Source organism: Zalophus californianus, chromosome 2 (assembly GCF_009762305.2).
Source record: "Zalophus californianus isolate mZalCal1 chromosome 2, mZalCal1.pri.v2, whole genome shotgun sequence".
NCBI lineage: Eukaryota > Metazoa > Chordata > Mammalia > Carnivora > Otariidae > Zalophus > Zalophus californianus.
In genome coordinates, this window is record NC_045596.1 from 115,263,114 (window position 1) to 115,287,413 (window position 24,300).

The following is a 24,300-nucleotide window of genomic DNA, read 5'->3' on the forward strand; positions in this document are numbered from 1 at the left end:
GGGGATGAGAACTTTTCCTACCTCAGAAGGCTGTTATACAGATTTAAATAAGGTCATATATGGGCTAACACACGGAAATCACACAGTAAATATGAGTTGTTATTCTTCTCTTCATTGTTCTTGCTGTTCTTATGACCCTTCTGTGAATTGCCATGCCTATTAAATAGGGTTGTGTCATAATCGTGATATTTAGGACCTTTGTGGGTCTCTATCTCACTCCCTACCAAATCTCATGTCACTCAGCAAGTAGCATGTTATGATATAGAATCAATAAACTGAGTCCAACCCAGAATAAAAAATAATTAGGTCAGTAAGGGATTCAGGAAAGCAGTTAGGTTATTTATAGAACTGCTGATAAAATTCTATCTAAAAAAAATAACTATTCTCTTAAGAAGTGATTAGAGCAGCTCAAGCTAAATATCCTGAAAGGATTGAGTGGCTGTACCCTAAACATCCTTCCTGCTTTTTCTTCTCCTAGTTCTAATTAAAATGCAATAATGTATTTAAACTAGCAATTGTCTTACTTATATTCTTAAACTTTAAGGGGTGTGGGTGTACAAATAGATGGGTTTTCCACAACATGGTCCCTCAAGAGGTCCTGAAACTTTACAAAAGTCTTACCTGACAGTCTTCTAAACCACTTGGGTTTCTTGTCCCATATGATAAAGAGATAGTATGCAGGAACCCCAGTCAGAGTAATGATGAAGCCAATCCCTGTACTAAATGGGTCCGAATACAGGGAAAGGGCAACCATGAAGAAACACGTGAAGGAAAACAATGCTGGGATGAACAGCGGCACCTGGAACACAGCACAGGGAAAAGAAAAAAAAATCACTTCAAACAGTTCCAGAGACAGAAGATGGGTTCAAGAGGAGCACATCAGTCATAGGATCAGATGATCCCCGCTGGTCATGTGAGCAGGTGACCGGCACCATCCTACCTTTACCTTAACAGCAACTTTGATAGGGCGCAGAGAATGTAGCAAACACACTCCCTTAAATTAAAAAAAAAAAAAAAATCTTTGAATAGAATAAAACCTGAGGATAAATAAGTGTGTTTCATTAGAGATGTTTTGTTTGAATGGTTGGACTAGATAAGTACCATTATGATTTGCGTTTTTGATTTTAAAAGGTTGGCTCTGATAATTGTGACTAGAATCTGCTTTAATGTAGAGTCAAGAGCAACGGCTGCTTGTTACACGTTAAAGTCTTTCAGTGCATATTGATTTTCTGTTGGAGATTCACAATAAGAACTGACAGGAATAAAACAGACCAATTCCTATTCAACCACTAATAAAGATGTTGCTAGCATTAGGCAATGGATGTAATTAGAAACAAATTCTGACAACATGACTGACAACATTATCTGTGTTATTTTTTAAAAGCAAATAAATAGTGAGGTCAAATCAATCCATGAACATTCACAGCTAAAGGAGATGAGAAATAGATTCGTCAGCCCTCCCAAAAGGAAATGCTTGGTTATAGTAAAAGGTATTCTCTTAAGTGATACATTCATACATATACCTTCACTTTCCCCATGTGTGTACACTTTTATTCCTTCTAGAACATATAATGTAAAAAAAGAGCAATGTCACAAGTCGTCAGATTTAAGAATACTTAAAATGACTGTTTTGTAAAGCAGCATCCTTTGTAGAGTTTCAATTAGTGACAATTCCACATATATCTGCCTCCCTCTTTCTCAGCATGGCTATCCACAATTACTCAGCATAAAGATACAAGTATCCCACACTTTGAACACATCAGGTCATTAGACACATCCAAGAAATAGCAACATAACAAATACCTTATATATATATATATCTATATATCTACCCCTTTTCAGAGATGTGACATACAAAGTTGGGTACATCACATAAACGACTTGATGAATTATTTTTCCAAGCTAACATAAATTCAACATGAAGGCACTAACCTGCAAGAGTTAAACATTTTATTCCAGAGGATGCTGCCCCCCCGCCCAAGCTCCTCATCATCAGGTTATGATAAAGGGAGGACTAGGTATTAGAAGAAAGATTTATGTAAACCCATCAAGATTACTGAGGTTACCTTGAAAGGACGATGCATATCTGGGCGTTTGTATCGAAGATAAATCAGCCCAGCAACCGCCAGCCCAATAAAAAGCCACCTGGCAAAACTGAGGAAATTCAAAAGGCTGTAGAGGTCCCCAGAGAAGAGCATTATCATCGTCAAAGGGTACTAGGGTGAAGGGGGAGAGAAACCTCGCTCAGTGAGTTCAAAGAGAGCACAGGTGATAACAAACAATAACATCACTACACATTATGATTACCTTTTTCATATGATTATTTATACTGATAAACGACCACAGTGATTAAAACCTATATTCAACTAACTTCTTATCTATATTCTGCTCTTATACCCCATTACGCACCAGTAACAGCGTGAGAAGATCATCACCATTACCACTTAATCAGACGGAATGTTATATGGAAGTGTAGTTCTTAGTTGTTTTTTCATTTGAGAGAAGAGAACGTGTTTTCCAAGAGTAAAACACAGGATCGTCAATGACTTAAACTTAAAGACCCAGAGACTGAGATGGTTAGCAAATAACTAATACTAAAAATCAAAAGTGTACCCAATTAGAAAATTCGCAGAGCACTCTGTAAATGGTTTCTGACAAGCCCTTGGCTATGCACACACGTGAAACACAGCCACTTCGAGGTGACTCCGCCGACTCCTGAATGCAAAATATTGACCTTTCCTTCCTCCACACTTACTCTCCCCCTGCGCTTGCCATGTGTGACCCTCAAGACCACAGAAAAGAATGAAGCACAGAGGTCAGCATAGCAAGTCTCTGCAGCTGCACACGCCAAGGACAGCACGACTGATAGCAGAGGCTTAAAATGGAAGCCCTCTCCTCCGAGTAATACATCCTGTTCCCACGAGTGAGTGACGGTTTAACTTCCAGATTCCACACAGAGAGTACAGAGTATGCATACTTTACAAAGAGATTTCAAAGGAAACATTCTGAAACAAATTAAATACATGAAACAAAATGTCCAATGTATTCTATGGTGCTCCTGACAGCAGATTCCACTTGACAAAAATGTTACAAAAATAGTAGGTAAAAACAAATATAACATTGCCAATGGGTATTATAAAGGACTTTTGCACCTTATGCAGTTTTTTGTATCCCACGCTTCACAAACACTTTGCATTAAGAATTTTACAACTCAAATTTCAGTTTTGGTGCTTTTATTTCTTCCCTATAGAGTTGGTCTCAGATAGCTCACTTTTAATCACAGAATTACTGCACTGTCTAGGACTTCACGCGATTTTTTTCTATTAGTTTTGTATGCATTTCACTATAAGGGGCCTACAATACTATAATGTACACCTAGGTGTTTCTGGACTGTGGCTTTTAGCTCCACTTTCAGTTCGCAGAATTGGGACTTGTTGCTCTACATCCTTTTCTGTGAGGCTCTGTGTCAGTGACAGAAGCCAAGGTAGTCATTTCCCTCAGAGCTCGCAAATTTCTACAAAGGTGAAAAAGAAGTGACGTGCCTATTGCCCCATAGCATCAAATATGCATCGGAAATACTGAACAAAGGGAAGCGATGGAAAATATCCTGCCTCCCAAACTCCAAGATACACACAGAGAGAGCCAATCCAGCAATGAATGAGAAAGTAAAGCCCTATCTAAAGTCTGCTTCGAAATCCTCTTTGCTAACTGGTTATTCAAACTTATATGCAGGTATACTTTTTAATATGCATTACCAAAACAATAACCGCTGGCAGAGGGGTGTGCTTGCGGACATGAATCATGGAGAGGAGTTCTGGAAGGTGACCCTCTCGAGACGCAACATAGAATAACCTGATGGGAGAAAAACGTGGCTGGCATTGACTGTACAATTGATCATTTCAAAGAGAAAAATCCAGAAATCTAAGAGAAAACTTGCATCTAACTCCATACCAAACGGTTTGGCTTTTCTTAGGTGGATTACTTCAGTTTCACTGTTCAGGTAAGGCAGAGAATCATCAAGAGAAATCTGACTTCAAATTTTATAAAATCTGCCAATAATTTCTCTTATTCTTTGAGGAGACACAATAGCAACATCCGGTTCAGCATGGCTCTCCCTACATAGGAATAGTTCTAGATTCCTAGTATTGTATGTGTGCTGTCCTTCCAATCCAGCCCAACATACACACACATGCACAGGTACGCGCACACACAGACATGCCCATGTACACGCGTAACATTTACATTTTTCTGATTGGATCTTAATCTTATGTTAAAATAAAAGGGGTTTTTGTATCAAACAAAACAAAAGGGATACGGGTGGTAGGGTGGTGATTTCTGGTGTCTCTTACTTTACTTTTTTTCTTGTCACCTTTAGAGAAACAAAAGATTTTATCACCAGAAATAAAATGCTGTTGTTAGACTCTGTAGACATACTATTAAAAAAAAAAAAAAAAAAAAAGGCTCCATGCCCGGCTTCAGTGTAGGCTATGAGTAGACAAGCAGTGCCCTCTAATGGGCAGAATGAGACATGCTGTTGATACTTGGACAAAGATTTCAATCTTAATGTCTCTTTAAAAACAACAGCTTTGGAGGCACTATTTCTTTTCTTTTTAAACCTACCCTTATCACATCCAATCTCAAAAACAGAAATGCATTTCTGGAAATGCTTGAACTCACTCACCTGGAGACAGCAAACACACCACCATTCATGGAGCCAAAGCAGGAGAGGGCAACGAAGATCGGAACTGCTAATGAGAAATTTCCCAGTAGCCGCTCAGAAAAGGTCTAGTGAAAGACAGAATGAAGCAAATTAATGCTCTGCCAGAAAGTGAAATAAAATGAAGCAATTTAGTCCAAACTCGCTCTATGACTTTCTTTTAGCCTGCTGATACGTGTATGTTTTATAATCTTTCTTTTTGGTTAGGGTCAGACTAACTTCTTAGACAATAATCAAAAGCAAGTACCATGGCATTGCTTGTTGCAAAACTATGGGCAAAGGTCTAAACAAGCACCTTCTCTCTACTTTCAAAAATCAACGATCCATTTATGGAATCTTTATCAACTGTGATATCTATCGTCTCTGATTCTGGTAGGTAGAAAAAGCTCAATTCAGAAGTTCTCCTATTGGAAACAGAAAGCCTTCTGTAAAATGCCTTCCCTTTAGCCTGGAAAGCCATATTTTGACAGCGAAGTACAAAGGTACACCGAGAAGTATCACCCATACTTGTTTCATATACCAGTCCTTCTGTTATGACACAGAAGTACAGTGAGATATAACTGATGACTTAATCATTTATATCGCATATACGAGCAGTTCTGAAAATCTTTTGCCCCAAATAATCACATTAGCTGAATGTCTGTTTATTGAGTCCCTCCCTCCCTCTCAGGTATCTGCCAATTCCTTCTGTGGTTTTCTATAAAAAGGCTAGAATGCAAATACAATGAGAAAATCCAGCCACAGAAAATATGAAAGATAAATGACAAAACTTCTGAAATTTCCTTTTATGCCATGGCACAGGCAACACTGCAAATTTCCATGAAGGATGTATTAAACACACACACACACACACACACACACACACACACACACACAAAACAACTGTGTGAGGTTCCTTAGTTGTCCTTGATGCAGCTGGTGCTGTGTAATTAATAGACCACATTATACTCAAAGAGTAAGTGGTGCCCTTTGTCTAGTAAGACAAGATAGCTGACCCAACCTCAGTAAGCTCTGGACACTTGGTTGTCTGGTAGGACTTACAGCAGCGGCAAAGTCTTTTTTTTTTTTTTTAATACAGTGAACACGTACATAGGTTCACATGAAATGAGATAATTTGTTCCCTGTGGATGTTGCCTATATGAGGTAATAGCGACTATTTTAAAAGGAACTGACATCTAGTGATGGGAAGTTACTTTTTCACCTTTCATTGTTATGAGGTCATGAATAAATGCCCCCTTACCAGCTAAGTTTTTATACAAAATAAAAGTCTGTGTCACAGAATAACAGGCCCATAACCTGACCTTTGAGAGCAAAGATGGTCCTGAAGTCAAATAAATTTTGGAAAATGCTGTAAAATTATGAGTATCCACTTCTTAGGGAGCTAAAATGTACATTAGCATCTTTAATATTCTGAGAAGTGCTGTAGCAGTGACATCTGTTTAACTTTGAATAACAGCATTTCTAAAAATTAGTAATATCCTATTACTGGTATTCAAAAGGATATACTAGAACAAACAACTATATATGGTCATCCCTTGGAAATTCTCAAGTGGTACTTTGGGAAAAAGATTTTCAGTTAGCATCTGAAAAGTTTACAAACAGGAAAGAGTACAGAATAAATTACAATTTGCGTACCAAAAAATACATTCATTTAAATTCAGTAACTGCCCACCTATCCTGAAAGTCACGTTGGGAGAATACTATCTTCTGTTCAACATGCACACATGGAAATGTGTTTTCAAGCATGAATATGGGGAAATGTTTTACACGAAATGAACAATGCAGAGAAATCATATAGGACTTTGGCTGTATCAGTTAAATGGAGTATGCTAAGGTGTGTTCTAAAATTTTTAAATGCTCATTATTATTCAGGTCAAGAAATGATCACTGAATTTCAAAACACTTTCTGCTGGAGGGAACTACTGTGAAATTGCATCAACTCATTAACCTAAATTCAAATTGGCCTTTTCTCAACTTGGACTTACCACCGCCACCGCATTTGACAGCAACAGCTCCTCGGCACTAATGGTCGTAAAGTAGGCCACATTTGTTAGCACATAGCCAACGGTGACGACGGCCATGGAGATACAAATGGCAAGGGGGACGGTTCTGAAATGCACAAAGGAATTGCTTATTAGTCAGCATTGTTAGTCATTCTCTGAAAGCAAAGACCGTACGACAACAGGCTAATTCAAACAAAGAATAAAATAGTATGTATGATAATTATAGGCTCTGTTGGGCATGTATATTTTATCAGGGTGAAGCACTACAGAGTCCTTTGTAATTTAATAAGGTCCATGGGAGCAGAGACTTCATTGTCTTGTCTACTGCTCTACCCCCAGAACATGTGGGTCCATCCCATTCTTGGAATCCATAAATGCTACAGCAGTGTTTCTCACACGTGACCATGCATCAGCTAGAAGACTTGTTGAAACACGGTTTGCAGATCCCATCTCAGAGTTTCTGATTCAGTAGGCCTTGCGTTTCTAACAAGTTCCTGGGTGATTGTGCTGCTGCTGGCCAGGGGACCACACTTTGAGAACCATGGGCCTATATACCTTTTGAATACTAATTTACTGCCTCGACACCTTTCTAATACTAGGCCCCAGGAAGGTCTTTCACATTCAGCTTTTCCCCTTCAGTAGCTTCCCGTATCAGCAAATAAGTTGTACGCTTTTGGATGAGTGAGAGCAAGATATATCTACCATTCTAAATGATAGTAATGATAATTTTATATATAACACAAAAAGCACAGAAGTGCTCGCAATAATGACTTTGCACTGCCCTGCTGTGAGTTCAAAGGAAGCTCAAGATCGTGAGTTTCTATTAAAGCAACAGTGCAGATAATCCCATGAAATTAGAGGTGACATGCTGAGAAGTACATATGACCAGACCGTGCTGACACTCTGCGGCATCCACAAGTACCCGGCACAAACGCAATGTTATGTCTTCATTTAATGCACCGGGAAAGCCAGGAGTTACTGACCCTAATAATTTGATTCCGTGTTACCGATACACATTACTTGCTTAACATAATCACCTCTTCAGACTCTTTCCAGTTCAAGCAACTTAAACCTTCAGCTCCCTGCACAAAGGCTGATGGGTTTTTTAGCCACACAGCTTATCAGCCCTCATGGAGCCTTAACCCTGCTGGGTGCCACTAATGAAGACCTCAATATAATTTCTTCCAAGATGAAAATACAGTTCAGAGCTGGGAGAGGAAAAAAATTTAAAAAGAGGCACAGCCTGCCTCACTCCCCAAGCTGGGTATGTTTAGCACACAAAGTCCCAGCTCATTAGGCTGAACAGCACTATCCCCTGTTGAGAACGGGCAAACCTAGCCAGTCAGCAACTGCCATTCATTATGCTGCTTGGAGCCTGACACTTCCCCTGATCCCCAAAGCCTTAAGCCTTGATGGGGAAACACACTGACCTCTAAATCCTGGCATCCTAATATAAAAGTAGCAGATGTTCCCCTTCCCCAGTGTGAACAGGGTCCTGTGGAATTTTCTGTTAACACGATAACATGCATTGCTAGCTGTGATTGATAAATGCTAAATTTAAGCGGAGGAAATCACTGGGCCAATTAAATACAAAGGAGTGAGAGGCATAAGGCACATTAAAGATGAATTCTGTTTCTCTGAAAGAAAGACGAGATGTAAATGCAAAGGGCTAAGAAGGCAAACTTGAAGGTATATGTGCAGCTTTTCAACCACTCACTTGTATTATTTTAAACTTGAATCTTTTCTGTTTTTACAGCATCCCAAATGGTGTGTTAAGCTCCTTCTCTGGAGGAGAGAAGCAGGGAGGGAGAGGGGGAGAGAGAGAGACTCTCTATTCCTTGCAAGGATTGGATTAAGAAGTGTAAAGTTTCTGTTAATAAAAACTGAGGTGACATTGTTAAATGCAGTGAAGCAGCTAACCTGTCCAGGACAGGTAGCCCTGTCACATTGTGTGGCAGTGCAAAATAGCAGGGACAAGTCAGTCTGAAACGTGGGCTGTGGCCCTCCCAGCATAGAATCTCTCCTCTGCTCGGCTCTTCCAAGGCAACCTCCCCGCTTCCTGCTTTGACATTATCGTATGTCTGAGGGAAGCATTCTAAACTGATTTTAGCAGAAAGAATCCTAAAAAATCCAACTTTTTTTTCTCTGCTTGTCAATGACAAAAACTATAGCAATAGCTGCTGCCGTTTACTTGGTGGCTGTTACGTGCCGGGTATTTTATTAGGTACTTTACATATTTGCCTCATTTTATCTTCGGAAAATCCTGTGAGTTAGGAGCATCATCACCATTTTATATGTGAGGAAATGAAGTCTTAGAGAGTCTAAATAACTGTTTAAGGATTCCCAACTGGTAAATGGGAACCCAGAAATCGGCTGATCGATCCTTGCTGAAGTCACAGCATTTTAACCACGAAAGTGTACTATTCTCTCTCTCATGCATGTGAATCCTCAATCTTTTAACTCTTCATTTTCAGAGAAATCATAATTGTTGACTATGTTTATTGCAAAGCTCTTATCAAGACTGTATTTCTCATGTAGTCACTGAAAATGCAGTTTTATTTATTATAAAGGCCGGGAAGAGAGTTATTCCATGATTTTTATAATTTTTCTGTGTAACAATGAACCGTAATGTCAAGTGAATGTTTTCAAAAGTTTCAATTTTTAGGAAATGGGTTTTTTTTTTTTAGATTTAAAAGACAACGGAAGCTCACTTAATAAATTTCCCTAAACAATTTTTGCAGGAAAGGAGGAAAAGCAAGCATGTTTGTCAGAGAAGCTGAAATGTATAGATTATTAACAATTTTACGATCAGCCAGATATACTATATAGATACTAGAGGGAAAAATCAAAGGAGCTTAAAATACAAGACAAAAGTGAGAAAGGGTCCAACCTTGTTGCAATTCATAACATGCCCAGGAATTCCTCTCTGAGTAAATTAAGCCGTGAGAGTTGGAGGGGGTGTGGCAAAAGAGCCACTGTCTTCTGTCCTCAGGTTCCCTTTCACTTTGACAAAGGGAAGGAGGAGAAGAGTTTGTGGCTGCCTTGGCTTAAACAGCAATCAATTACCGAGGAAAGCAGTTGACGTGTTCAGAAGGGCTTGGCACCATGTGGTTAACTCCTGGGTTTCAAGCATCAAGGCTTAAGAGCCACTGGGTGAGCTGATAAAAGCTATTAGGCCATGCCAGAGCAATCTTTCTGGAGGCTTTAGATGCAGAGGGCAGATAAGCACGGTTAGTAACTCAAGATTAAGGCAAATGGCACGTGATAATAAAATGAATTAAAGGGACGAGTAGACCACTGATATTTCAAAGCCTCTGTGTTATTGTGAGGTACCCTCCAATTCTAAGTGCAACAAAAGCATTGTCTTTAAGCTGAATAAAAATGACTCACACCTATGAGTTCTACTCTTTTTTGAATGTTTGTGCATGTCTGCTATGATTAACAAAATACAAATGTACTGAAAAGAGTTACTTAATCCTTAAGACCTCGTCATTATACAAAGTCTTTTCAATTAAAGGCCATTAAGTATGTGAGAACCCAATAATTTTATTAGCTGCACTTAGTTTTCAATCAAAAGGTCTTGAATAGTCTTCTTTTCCTGTGGGTTTACTTTAAATTGGTACCTATAACCTGTCTATGTCACACATGGATGAATATTTGCTTTCTTTGAAATTATTAAATGGAAGTCTCTGCAACATCTGCTTAAAAGCACTTCATTCTAAGGAACAGACCTCCCCAGGAATACAAATGGTCCCGAAAGTAATGGCTGGTAGCTTATATTTGTATAATCTACAAAGCACTGACAAATACACTTTATCATCAAATATACACATGCCATTCCAAATCCTTTGTGGAATGAGAGAGAGTATAAACAAATAACAAACAAAATTCACAACAACCGAATGAAGCAAGAGGTTGATGAAATTGTTCCCACCATTTTCAAATAAGGGAACCAACACTCGGAAAGTTAAGTGATGTGGCCAAGGTTACAAGAATAAGTAGGAGGGCTGAAACTTGAGCCTACATCTTCCAGATTCCACATTCACCATATATCCTGTCATGATACCATGTTTCCCTTGTGCCTGCTTTAACTCCATGGACAAGGTCCCTAGGATTCTTATGAGCTGACAAACATGTGTTTTATTTTGTATAAGTAATCCAAATACCCGAAGGCTGGATGTAACAATGTGACACATTTTATGCCAAGTGTATTTTCTCTATGCACCAAACAGTCATCACAAATAAACTTGCAAATAATGCCGCATGGGATGCATTTTTCAATATGCTTTGCAACTGTATAATAAAACATCAGAAATGACCATTGTTTCCAATGTTTTATATTGACTAGAAAGACACTTGCTGCAAACACAGAGTCAACCTCGCTTGATTCTCCAGAGATTTGAGGACACCTGAAGGTTACAGGGATTCCTGATTGTCAAACCATACGAGGCATTTAGTCATCACTTGAATTTAGAATATTCCTAAAATTGTTTTATAACTTGATCCAAATTTTCCTAGATTTGTGTGAACCAAAATAATTCACACACAATCCCAAGTGTTGCATCCACACAATGGGGACCACAGAACTCATTGATCGTGGAGCATCTAAAGTTGTCTTTGAGCCAGGGGACTGGGCATGATGACAGTCAGTTCTGTGAAGCCTGCTCTTTTATGTTCAAGAATTTTCTAAGGGAAGTAACTGATGCTTCACACTTTCTATTTAAAAATCATTAATATTTTAACACATGTATATAACATTCAGGAGAAAGGAGCAGGGGAAGGAGGGCTTAAGAAGTGCAAGAAAATGGTAAACTTAATATGTGAGATGCAAAAAAAAAAATGTACAACAACTTGCAAAATATTTTTGCAAGGCTATTAATAAACCAGGTACTATTTATTCATATATAATTGAAAATGTAACTGTGATTCATCTCAACACTACATATTTAAAATTATATTAAGTACCTCTTGATTCCAAGTTTTTATTTTAGTATCATCTTGTTTCACACTTTCTTTATAATTACCCTATAAAGACCTTGAGAGCTTTTCTATAGCCCTGACAGAGAAATGACTCAAGCACCTCTTTTATTTCTCTCTTTTGTATCCACCGGTCAATGAATTAATTAATTTTTGCTGAATCACTCTGTTTATACACTGCTGTTAATTTTATCTCACTTCTCAAACTTCAGTCATGTGTTATAGACATAAACATAAGTAATAGTATATCTTAAAGAAAATCAATCTATATTTTTCATTCACGTGATTTTTTTTTTCCATACATTTTTGCATACTTTCCCTGACTCTTGCTCATACCAAACGCTCCAGAGAGCCCTGGGCACAGAATCATCCTATCTGGCTATGTCATTTCTGACATTTCTAGCAGGGATTGAATTACAAAAAAGTGTTTTTAATAGTTTTCCAGACTTGAAACAATTAGATTACAGATGGCTGGAATCACAGATTCCTTTGTACCTTTTCAGTGATTTTTGCCTCACTGTCATTTAGTGCTATCACTACATCTCTAGCTACCCACGGCGAGTGGGAGTTGGGCTGTTAATAACATAAAAGAAATGTACTTGAGGAGACATGGCAAGTAGCTGAGGGAAATGTGTAGGCTGTCACTAAAAGAAAAAAAAATGTAGCAAGAGGGACGAATCATATTCATTTCTGACTTAATGACAATTTCTGGGCCAAGGATGAACACAGAGATGTGACCAGCAGAGTGTCACATAAAGGTACACAGTGATCCAACTGATTTCAGGCATTAAACACCAGCCCTCTGCTCCTCAGGATCACCGCAAGGCTATGGATGTTTCCACTGAAACATTTTAAATGTCAATACCGCTCAGGTCTAATCTAAATCTCACCATTCTCCGTTGTCCACAGATGAAGAAGTCCGTAAACAGAAAGAGAAGACAGAAAGACCTGCAGAGAGATGTAAGAAATGAACAGACACAGATTAAAAGACTGCCGGGCTGAAGGCGTCTCGTGGGAGAACGTAAGGAGGGAAGTAGGTACGACAACACCAAAGAGAACAAAGAACTGAGATGGAAACTTACAATTCAGAAACAGAGGGTGAGAAGCAATCAGAAGCATTAGTATAAGCGTTTAATCCCCCAAAATACTTATTTTTATCCTATTAAAATAAATCCATCACTAAATAAAATTAATCTTGAAAGTAAATTTTCATTTGCTTGAATTTTACTCAAAAAAAAAAAACAAACCATGGGCTACATCTCACTTTTTCTCATGTTCTAGAGATTTAGAGTATGTCTTCCAGATATATTACAATGATTCATATTTATCATGGATAAACATAAAGATATTAGTAGGCAATTTTGAACACACAAAAACATTATTGGTTTCCAATAAATGTTAGCAATTAAATAACTGGAAAGATAAAATATTTTAATAACAATGAATTTCACACCGATGTTCAGTTCTTATTTTTGTTACACTATTTTTACCATATGCCTTTTAAAATTTCATTATTTTCCTCAGGACTTGGCCTGATGTACACTACAATAATGCAACATCTCAGTGAGCCATTCTTTGTAACAGAGTCCCTAAAATTCAGATATATGGCTGAAACATTAACTACCTACCACACTTTGCGTACCTCTTTCCACAGTATAAATTGTTCCTGAGAAGAGCTGCTCACATGGGCCATGTTTGCCAGACTATCTTGTATTTAGGTGAGAAGGTGACTTATCCTTGATGTCAACTGATGTGGCAGTTAAAGGCCCAGCTGGATAAGAAGTGGGCCGCCTGTCAACCCCTTTGCCTAACTGAGAGCTGTTGCAGAGGATCTACAGAGTAGCAAAGTCACGCTATGGAAGGACTCTAGGTCACAGAATCAACATGTGGAGGAGGGCCCACCAGTTAGCCAGGTACACCAACACTGGACTGTTACATGATTTAAAAATTAAATTTTTGATTGTTTAAAGCCATTGAAAACTTGCAGTTTGTCTGCTGTAGCAGTCAGTGTTATCCTAACTAATAGAATAAAAGGCCTCATTATATCAAGATCTCAATTAATTAGTTTATATAAGAGTTGAAATGGGTCCTCATTAAATTTTATCCTGTATTTATTGTTTTATAAGAGACCAGTATATGATATAAAATTCTTAAAACAATGTCCCAAATTACAAAAGCCAAATGAAAACATTCACTTCTGAGAATAGTAAAAGTTAGTCATTATTCAGACTTCCCAGAAACAGAGCAAAGATAGAGCCCCTTGTTTGCCACTTTAAAATACAAAATCTCCTGCACTTCTAACAATTGCCACCAATCCAACAAAGATCAAAGCACAATCGCTTCTTGTTTTGACCAAGGACATATAATAATACACAATGCAATGTTACATAAATATACTTTTATGCCAAGAACAAGGCCACGTAAAATAAATATACCCACTCTGGCATAGTAAATGAGAATTAGAGTCAAAATTCCCTCAGGCCATAAGCACTATCTTGGAAGGAAGAGACAACATTTCTCCTACTACACATGCATAAATCAGGTCCAGGCACATTTCTGATCAGCCACATGATAAGAAATGGAATAGGTAAACATGGAGACGTTCAGCCATGACGAATAAACTACTGCTCCTACCACCAAAAATTGCCTTCGACATTTCTGACCAACAACGACAAATCTAATTATTAGTAATAATTTTACTTCGATATCTGGTGGTCATATAGACAAGTGACTTCCCAGTTGGGTGCTCTGGGAATCGGAACAGAAACTGGACAATTGGCAAGATTACAAACCACCCTCTTCTCACGCACTTCAACCAAATCCGTCCTCTCTTATTTGTTTTATGCACTGATATTCTGCCACACAAGTGAGGCTTTTGAATAGTTTTAAAATCACTGCTCTACATTCTACATGTTGAATTATGTCTTCAGATTATTTTTTGGACCCAATACTGGCTTCCTAAAGTACGGTTTTGAAAATACATGAATTCGTTTCATAAAGTAGCTATATATGAATGATTATACAAGTATGTATGTATATATTTGACCCTATAAAGTTGAAAATAATGTTTTTTACTGCAACAAGTCCCTATTTATACTCCCTATTCATAGGGTCATTCTTAGTAGGAAAGGTTCAAAGTTGATAGACGAGCCAAGAGTTACGGCCCGGCTTCAGTACGTGGTAAATCCATATGGCAGGACCACAGAGAACATGACACAGCAGGCTGATGAAGCAGTAGAGAAAGGCAACAATGAGAAGACATAGAGTTGATGGGCCAAGCACCTTGCCGGTTGAGAGAGGTGATATGTCACTGTCAAGAAAGTGATGATGCAGACTCCTGATTGGAACAGTTCACAACTCCCCGAAAAGGTCACAAAGGCCCAGAGAATGGCAGAACCTCCTGCAAGCCGTCCCTCTGCTCTCCAGGCTGTCCATTCAGAGATTCATACTCACAGCAGAAACGGAAATTCTGTGATCTTTTATCTTTTGGCTCAAAAGTTAAACCCTCTGAACAATAAGCTTTTGTGCTATAGTTTATAATTACTAATGCCCTTTCTTAGGCTACAAGGATTCATAGGCAAGTCTCTCTCTAAGAATAATTTTCTCAAGTCAGATACACTGTGCAGTGACTGAGGGACTAGGAAAACAGAAGCAGTCCTCACATTCGCCCATCTTTTAATTCCCCCTCTCCTTCATACTTCTCTCAGCCCCATTCCCCAAATCCTAATACCAATATAAATATTGGTATATGTGTGTGTGTGTGTGTGTATACATATATATATATATATACACCATCCCAGTTGTAAATTGTCTTTTCGCAACATCTTTTCTCTAGAGTTTTGCTTTTGATTTTGTCTTAAGTTCATAGAGTTTTGAAAAATGTTCTGGACCCCAATCCGAAGGCTGGATCTGCTCACATTCCAGTCACTTGCAGGGACTCAAGATCACTGGATCTCTCTAGGTTTAAACTTCCTTATCAGCTAAAAGGGGTATTGAATTGGGGCACCTGGGTGGCTCAGTCAGGTGAGCCTCGGACTCTTGGTCTCGGTTCAGGTCATGATCTCACGGGTCCTGAGATTGAGCTCCAGGTCCGTCTCCATGCTCAGCAGGGAGTCTTCTTGAGATTCTCTCCCTCTGCTCCACCCATGACTCACACACATGCAAACTTACACGTGTGTGCACTCGCTCTCTCTCTCTCTCTCTCAAATAAGTAAATAAATCTTTTTTTAAAAAGGGTATTGGGGCGCCTGGGTGGCTCAGTCGTTAAGGGTCTGCCTTCGGCTCAGGTCAGGTTCCCAGGGTCCTGGGATCGAGCCCCGCATCGGGCTCCCTGCCCGCCGGCAAGCCTGCTTCTCCCTCTCCCACTCCCCCTGCATGTGTTCCTGCTCTCGCTGTGTCTCTCTCTGTCAAATGAATAAATAAAATCTTTAAAAAATAAATAAATAAAAATAATTAAATTAAAAAGGGTATTGAATGAATAGAGTCTAAAATCTATTTTACCTGAAAGTTTATTATTCAACCACTTTAGCAAATAGAGCTAATCCATAAAGATTGTTTGACAGAATACTTTAAAAACTCCGTGGAGCACTTGCTCGTGTACCAGAGCATTCCTAGGAAATGCCTGCCATTGCCTTGTCCTGTCATTCGGAGGAAGGAATAGGATGCTGACTTTACAATCTCTTCTCCTGGGCTCTGGAGATTATGATTCTATCCTCGACCAGGAATGCCAGCCCATCAAAGCACCTTCTATCATTACAACTTCAAAGTATCATCCTGGCTGAAAAAAAATTGATCATTACTAAAGATCACTTAAAGGAAAAGTGGCTGTCCATTCTTCCAGATTCTAAAATGGTATCGGTAGATCAGGTCAGACCTCTGGAAGGCCACACTACAAGACCATTTTATCAGAGACACTCATGCAATGTCTTTGCAAGTCACTATATTTTATGCCTCAGCTTTTATCAAAACTTTATTGCAAATATCTTTTTAAAAAATCACCTGAATTTTAGGAGGACATTTGTAGTAATATTATCATTTGTCATTTACATCTATTCATACTCACCAAATTTTACAAAGAACTTAAGGCCATTCACTGAGCATTATAAAGTGCCCTCAAAGTATTTCCTTTAAATCTGTAGTGCAAACATTTTTGAGAGGAGTTGACAGGACTCTTTGTTACCCTCAAAGATACCTCTGCTTTTCATGTAGCTTATAACCACATATGGAAAGAGTTCCCGGCCTCCTTGGCTTCTGGTTGTTGTTTTTTTCTTTTTATCAATCTTTTATTTCTAGGACACGTGGTTCATTAAAGTAGGGAGACAAGAGGACTAATTTGAAAGATATAACATGGGATTTAAGAAAATTTTAAAATAGAAACTTGTTTGCAATAGTGATGGGAGGACTCATAAAAGTTACCAAATTTAGGGGCACCTGGGTGGCTCAGTTGGTTGAGCGACTGCCTTCGGCTCAGGTCATGATCCTGGAGTCCCGGGATGGAGTCCCGGGATCGAGTCCCGCATCGGGCTCCCTGCTCAGCAGGGAGTCTGCTTCTCCCTCTGACCCTCTTCCCTCTCGTGCTCTCTATCTCTCATTCTCTCTCTCTCTCAAATAAGTAAATAAAATCTTTAAAAAAAAAGTTACCAAATTTAAATTACTTCAACCAAACGAAGCTATCATTTTGACTTTCTTTTACATTGTTTTCACAGCCATGAGACAGATCTGCACAAACCTTCCAAAAGAAGACTTTTAAAAAATAAATAAATGGAAGCTATGAAGAGGAAAAAAGAAAAAAAAGTTAAGAGGCAGCTTTAACTGAGAAAAGAAATGTTTATTCCACCAAATCCTCATGAGAATTCTAAATTATTAAATCTCAGAACGTCTGATTTATGAACAGGATAACACAGCCCCTAGCCAAAATCATTTTTAATAAAAAGCAGGAAACCTCCTGAAGTTCATCTCAGATTTAATATCAAACACAGCAACCACACATGAACACTTCCCCATAAAACACAAACACAGCACGGCACGACCGGCTGGCGGCCATCAGTGGGGTGTCGGCAGAACAAACAAACAGGGTGTTCGAACTGTGGGAGGGATCAGGCCTCGCAATCAAGATGAAGCAGCCAATGGAAATGGACCGCAGACTGAACCGACGTCAGTGAGGAAGGCAAAGGGGCTCGAGGAAAACTCATTTCTAAATACACTAAGGCAGCCAACTCACAGTCCTGGTCAAAACCCTGAGCTTCCCGATTGACTGTTAGATTTGAGACAGCAACTCAATTGTGGTTTTGTGTTGAATTTTACGCATAAATTTAGAATATACCAAGTGAACGGGAACCACCGTAAGAAAACAGAGGCTAGTAATGAAATATTCCAACATTGCCATTCTCCTTCTGTAAAAAACAAAAAGGAGTAAACACCTAAAAGATGTATAAAAATGTGACTCGAATATTTTCCAACAGATACTTGGTTCATATATAAGAAAGGTGTCAAGGAAAAAATATCTTATTCTTTCTAATGTATGTTTGCTTAGGAACTGTGTTTATTACCATGTTTATAATGTACTTGGTAAAGGATTTTTTATCAGGAATATAAATTCAACTGGTTCAAATATAATATGATATAATACAATATATATAATGTATAAATACATATATATATATAAAATAATTAACTTCATTTATGTTTGATCCCTAAAAGGGCAGTTTCAACAATTATAAGGATCATAAGGAAATATTTTTTGCATGTTTCCATTGATATTTCCATTAATAACACCATTTGGTGTTTTGTTAAAAAAATATTCTGGGAAACAGAAAATCATTATAAATTGTGCTCCGTTAGAAAGGTTCAGGGATTAAAAAAGAAAGGCATAAAGGGGAAAAGAGTGAGACTAGTATCAATGACAGGTACCTTGTAGGTTACTTTAATTAGTATTTTCAAAATGTGAAAGAAGAAAGAGAAGAAAACAAGTTAATAATTAACTGTAGGATGCAGGAAAGGAAATGTATGGACCATAAAGGATTTAGCCATACATATAGAATATATCTTTATATAGGGCAGATTCTACTGCAAGATAATACTACCAAGATAATTTGAAAAACTGTGAGTGTTAAATTTCAAAGCATTATACAGTTTTTCTCCCTATTCATGAAAAGCCAAGAGTAGAAACTGCCTCCCTCCAAATATGTTATACTGAATATTTATTTATTCAGAGAGAAAAAGTAATAAGTAAGGCCATCTTTCTGTCCAGATAAGAAAGAATATTAAAACTTTCAATAAAAATTATATAGTAATTGGCTGATGTATCAATAGAAAGATAAGTCAAGCAGAATAAATTACCTCAAAATACAACTTAGTATATAACAACTGTCATAATTTATGAGTTAATGTTATAAACTAAGTAAGTAAATATCATAAACTAGGGGGTAATATGACTGTTCAACAAATGCTGGGATATTGAAAAATTGGAGGGGAATCAAAAGCCTACGTTATATCATGCTAAAAGAAATCCATTCCACATAAGTGAAAAAGCTTAATGTCAAAAAGAAATCAGGAACAAATAAACAAACAAACAGAAAATATGAGTGATATTTAAATGATCTAGGGATGTAAAAAGATTTATGACAGAAAAGCAATACACAGAAATATTTTTAAAACTTACATTTAAATGTAACAAACTTAAATATTTAATTAAATTATGATATATAAATTCAAAGTTCTATGAGCTAAATCATAAAGAAAATTTAGTTACATGAAAAACTGTGATAGAATTTGGCAATCAATATAATAAAGAATTAGCACCCATAATATACAAAGAATTGTGTTGAATCACAAATATTCATGCCCCAAAATGTCAACCACATACAGCTACTAAACATGGGGAAAGTATTAAGCCTCATATGTGATTTTAAAAATGCAATTTAAAACAATGAGGTATAATTTTTGCTTTTCAATTAACAAATTAACAAAGATTTTTGTAAATAATGACACTCAATGCTGATTAAGTATTCTTAAGTATTGCTACTGAGTGAGGAAACCAATGTACATGCTTTGGAAAGCATCTTGGTAATACAAAGAGAGACTTTTTAAAAGTCTATTGCCTTTGACATAGTAATTCTCTTCCAGCAATCTTCCTAAGAAAATAATTGAATATGTACAAAGATTTATCTATCAAATGTATAACACAGCATTATTACACTAAAAGAAACTGGAAACATTTTCAATGCCTAACAGAAAAATGAGTAAATGCTGGTATACCTACCCAGTGAAATACTGTATCACCATTACAAACGGTGTTGCTAAGATTCACAAGATCCAGGAAAATCTAATGAAATGATGTTAAGTGAGAAAAGCAGTGTAGATCTAGATGAATAAAAAGTGCTAGAGCTGAGCTTAAGATACAACAAATCTGGATGGCAGGATAGACTACATGGTTGCCCTTGAGCTGCTGGGGATAGAGCAATGAATGACACAGAAGGAGGCCCAGGCCCTCATAGGGGAAACAGCCAACACATAAACAATTAAACCCATAATGTAATGCCAAAGTGACGATGAAAAATGCATACGTACATTTAGCTCAAGTAATATAATGCAATACATATGAGCAAAGCACAAACACAGGCACATTGCACACCGCGGGGAAAAAGCAAAACATCAAAAGAGTAACGGGGCTTCTATGTGATGTGATTATGAGACAACAGGTGATTGTAATTTTCTTCTACATAGTTTTTGGTATTTTAAAATTTGACTACTACTTTATTAAAATAAAAGGGGGAAGACCCCCTACTGTTAATGAAAATACTATGAAAATCGTAAAGTTTTACGATTACTTTTTCTAGCAGGGTCTAGAAAACATAGAAGTTTTCCTTTCTAGAACTTGATTAAATGGATCATTTGACCATAACTGCTAGGTGGAAATTTGCATCCTAGCCACTTAAAAATGGCATAAACAAGATGTGTCTTTTAGGAGAAATAGGAGCGGGAGATCGTCAGGCTGTCTTGTGCTCCCGGGTGCCCCCTGATCTGAGCTATGGAGCTGGAAAGCCCGGGCTCAGAGGTGAGGGAAGTCTGCAGGGAGCTGCCTTAGAAATGGCAACAACACAGGCACCTGGGTGGCTCAGTCGGTTAAGCATCTGCCTTCAGCTCAGGTCATGATCTCAGGGTCCTAGGATCCAGCCCTGTATCGGGCTCCCTGCTCAGCAGGGAGTCTGCTTCTCCCTCTGTCTCTCCCCTCCAGCTTGTGCACTTTGTCTTACCCTCTCTCAAACAAATAAATAAAAAATCTTAAAAAAAAAAAAAAAGAAATGACAACAACAGGAGCAGAAGTAGCCCTGTCTTTTGGAGAAGAGGACTTGCATCAGAAACTTGAAGGTTGAAAAGCACCTCCATACCCAGGCTGAAGCTGTCTCCCTCACTGCAGTTCAGAGTTCAGGTTGTGGCTCGACAAAAAGACAAAGGGCTCCGGACATCGCTGAGTTCAACAGGCCATTGTCTTCTTCCAGCACTTGCCACTGATTGCCTCTCCTTGGCCAGAGGCCATGGCATGAAGAGGATCAAATAGCAAAACACTTACATACATTTAAAACACATTTACCCTTTCTTCCACCAGACCCCGAGCAGCTACAAATCAGTAGTTTATAAGCATGACCTCCTCTTGCAATCTATCTCACTCATTTCTTTTGTCATTTTCTGGCTCAAAACAAAATTAACCGTGTCTTTTATATCAATTTCTCTTTTGCTTGCCCCAGGCCAGAATATGGCAAGTGAGATCTTGATTGTTTGATAATATCAATACAGAAAAATTAAATATTGTCCCCCCAAAAAGATATCAGAACTATTTTGAGAATCAGTGTGTCAGTAAAAATCTTAGAGAAAATAAAAAGCAACTATTTCCTTACAATATCCTAGCATTTCAGCATTTCCTAGTCATAAAGTTTCTGTTTTAATCATGTAACCAAATGACCTTCAATAAACAACCTGAAATAGATTATTTAATTCAGCTAGCCTAGGACCCCTTCCATTATGTGTTTGAAAACAGCTTTAGAAAGTCAAATGCAGGCAAATGTTAATGCTTTTATACATTTTTAAAAGCCATTTCGTTCCAATCTCAAATAACATACAGTCACTCCTAATGATTACATTCTTCCCCCCAGCTAATTTCGAGGCTAAAATCTTGCCATATCCATCACTCTTAGATTTGTATTCAACAACGCTATGTGTTTGAAAAGAGGACTAGAAAGGGATCAGTTATTTTAAATATAAACAAATGTAAATATAGACAAATCAATCCATCTCTCTGGCTTCAGTTCTTTATCTTTACAATGAAAGGGATAGAAAATTTGACGGCTACTTCCTTCCCAACTCAAAAATCTCAGGCTTTTGTGACATATTTTCTCAAGGTCAAGTCCACTGTGTTTTTTATTTGTAATAGGTAGTTAGTCTAATAAACTAGGCCAGCATGCCAATGTGTGAATGGAAGAAGGTGAATGGGTGGAGAACTATTTGTACACATGGGTAACATGAAAACTGAAAGAATTTAGAAATTTAGAGACATTATCACACCCTTTGCTATCTATTCCCTAAAAGAATGACCATGACAGTAGAATGTCAGGATCTAATAATTAAGTTCCCATGTGGTAGGGTATCGCTCTGGTTTTGTTTCCCCTTTCCCCATTTGTCCATTCAGACTTCTTATCATTTCCTGAAATAACTCATAAAGTTTTAGTCCTACCTAATTTCCCAATCATCATGATATCTAGAAACTGGCTGCAAAATCCCTTTCTCTGGGTCTGTTTTTCTTCCTGAGACAGATCTCCTGCCTATGTTTCTCACCGTTGGCCATATTCCCAAATGATATCTTCATGTTAAACGAGGTACTTCCATGTCATCTGTAAGAATCATAGAACATACTAGAGTTGAAAGGAAACTCAGAATTTGATACTCTACCATTCCATTTCCACAGCTGAGAAATTGGAGGCTCAGAGAGGATTAAAGGATATAGCTATGGTCACAGAATTACATATTTCCAGAACTGGAAGTTCTTAGTCACATGACTCCAGGCACAGAGCTCTTTCCACAAAACCAATGTGAGTCTCACTGTGCTTGGTGGTACCCGCTGCTTTCCAGCCCAAATCTTCCCCTGTACTGACATTGCTGTCTCCGTCCCCTCCTTAACTCGCCCTTTCCTAGAATACCAAATGTTTGAAAGCCAGATCATTGACTCATCTTATTTGAAATATTTCCAAACTTTGACTCAGGATTCTATTTGACCTTACAATTTAAGCAAGGGTTTCCTTTATCTTCCTAGCATGTGACACCTCTCTCCAGTAACACAGACCTGTGGTGTAGTACGTGATTCCCCGCGTTGGTTCCCATATATTCACTAACTTAAAAATAGAACCAAAATATTATAGAATTAGAAGCAAGCTTAAGCAATGGTCTGCCTCATTTTTCCACCTAAGTATCTAAAGAATCATGGCTAAATGATCATTTCTTTTATCTCTATTTTGAGATTTTTCTTGTTTCAATACTTTTGAATATAATTTTATCTTAAAATGAACTTTCTTCTCATTTAAATTGATCTCATTTGCTCTTCCTCTGGAATAGAGAATAAATTATTCCATCTTTTTCATTAAAAAAAAAAAGGACAACTCTATTTTTTAAGAGAGTATGTAAACACCAGGTTGACTCATCCATTTTCTCTAAGCAGTTTAGTTCCTATCTTTGAGTTGGGACAATGTGGCCATTATGATGCTATTTGCCAGAATTTTCTGCCACATTATTTGTCACCATGTCTGACTGTAGTAATGTTCAGGTCCAGAAGGCAATTAACTTTTCAAAGACATTTGCTTTTATTGATAATAAACGTATAAAAGAAGCCTGAAATGTGACTTCGTGGATTATAACTCTCTTTAAACTGTACATATGTCACAAAAGGAAAACCCACTGAACCTGCCATCAGGTACATCTTCCCTAACCACCATTTCATATATACCCAAAACTTGCTACACACCCCCACTCACCCTATCCCATTGGCTACTGGCTCAGGTCCAAAATTCTTATAATGGAGGCTCACCCCATATCAGCATCCACATCTTACTACCATTTTGCCTTCCCCTCTTCTTTACAATCCTTTGCTGAAGCTAGAGCAATCTATACATTATTCCTTGAAACTAGGACTTTGTGTATGCCCATTCCCCATTGAGATGGCTTGACTTCTCTCTTCTGCCTTTGTAAATCCTACTTTTCTTCCAACTTCCTCTTCCACCGCAAAGTTACTTTCTTAGCCATTACAACACCTTGTACACACATGAGTCACTTCTGCTTTGCCTCTTAAAAGAGACCAGTTGGCATGCTGGAAAGGGTACAAGCTCTCTGAAAACAAACAGTCCATGCACTATGTCAAACATGGATTATAATCCTAATCTTCTCACTAATTACACAGCCATGAAAAATTACTTCACTTCTATGAGCTTTAACTTTCTCAACTGAAGAATGGAAATAAGGGCACCTGGCTGGCTCAGTGGGTACAGCATCCAACTCTTGATCTTGGGGTCATGAGTTTGGGCCCCACGTTAAAAAAAAACAATGGAAATAATATACATC

At 37.9% G+C, this 24,300-nt stretch overlaps 1 protein-coding gene across 1 annotated transcript in view; it reads right to left on the reverse strand.

Moving 5' to 3' along the window:
- Nucleotides 1-24,300, reverse strand: part of SLC7A11 (solute carrier family 7 member 11) — a 76,677-nt gene that overhangs the window by 15,269 nt on the left and 37,108 nt on the right. The window contains exons 7-11 of the mRNA XM_027599476.2: nt 6,703-6,826; nt 4,682-4,785; nt 3,756-3,852; nt 2,067-2,216; nt 622-799 (exon numbers count right to left, since the gene is read on the reverse strand). Coding sequence (XP_027455277.1) covers nt 622-799; nt 2,067-2,216; nt 3,756-3,852; nt 4,682-4,785; nt 6,703-6,826 — 653 coding nt within the window. The remainder of the gene's footprint in view (nt 1-621; nt 800-2,066; nt 2,217-3,755; nt 3,853-4,681; nt 4,786-6,702; nt 6,827-24,300) is intronic.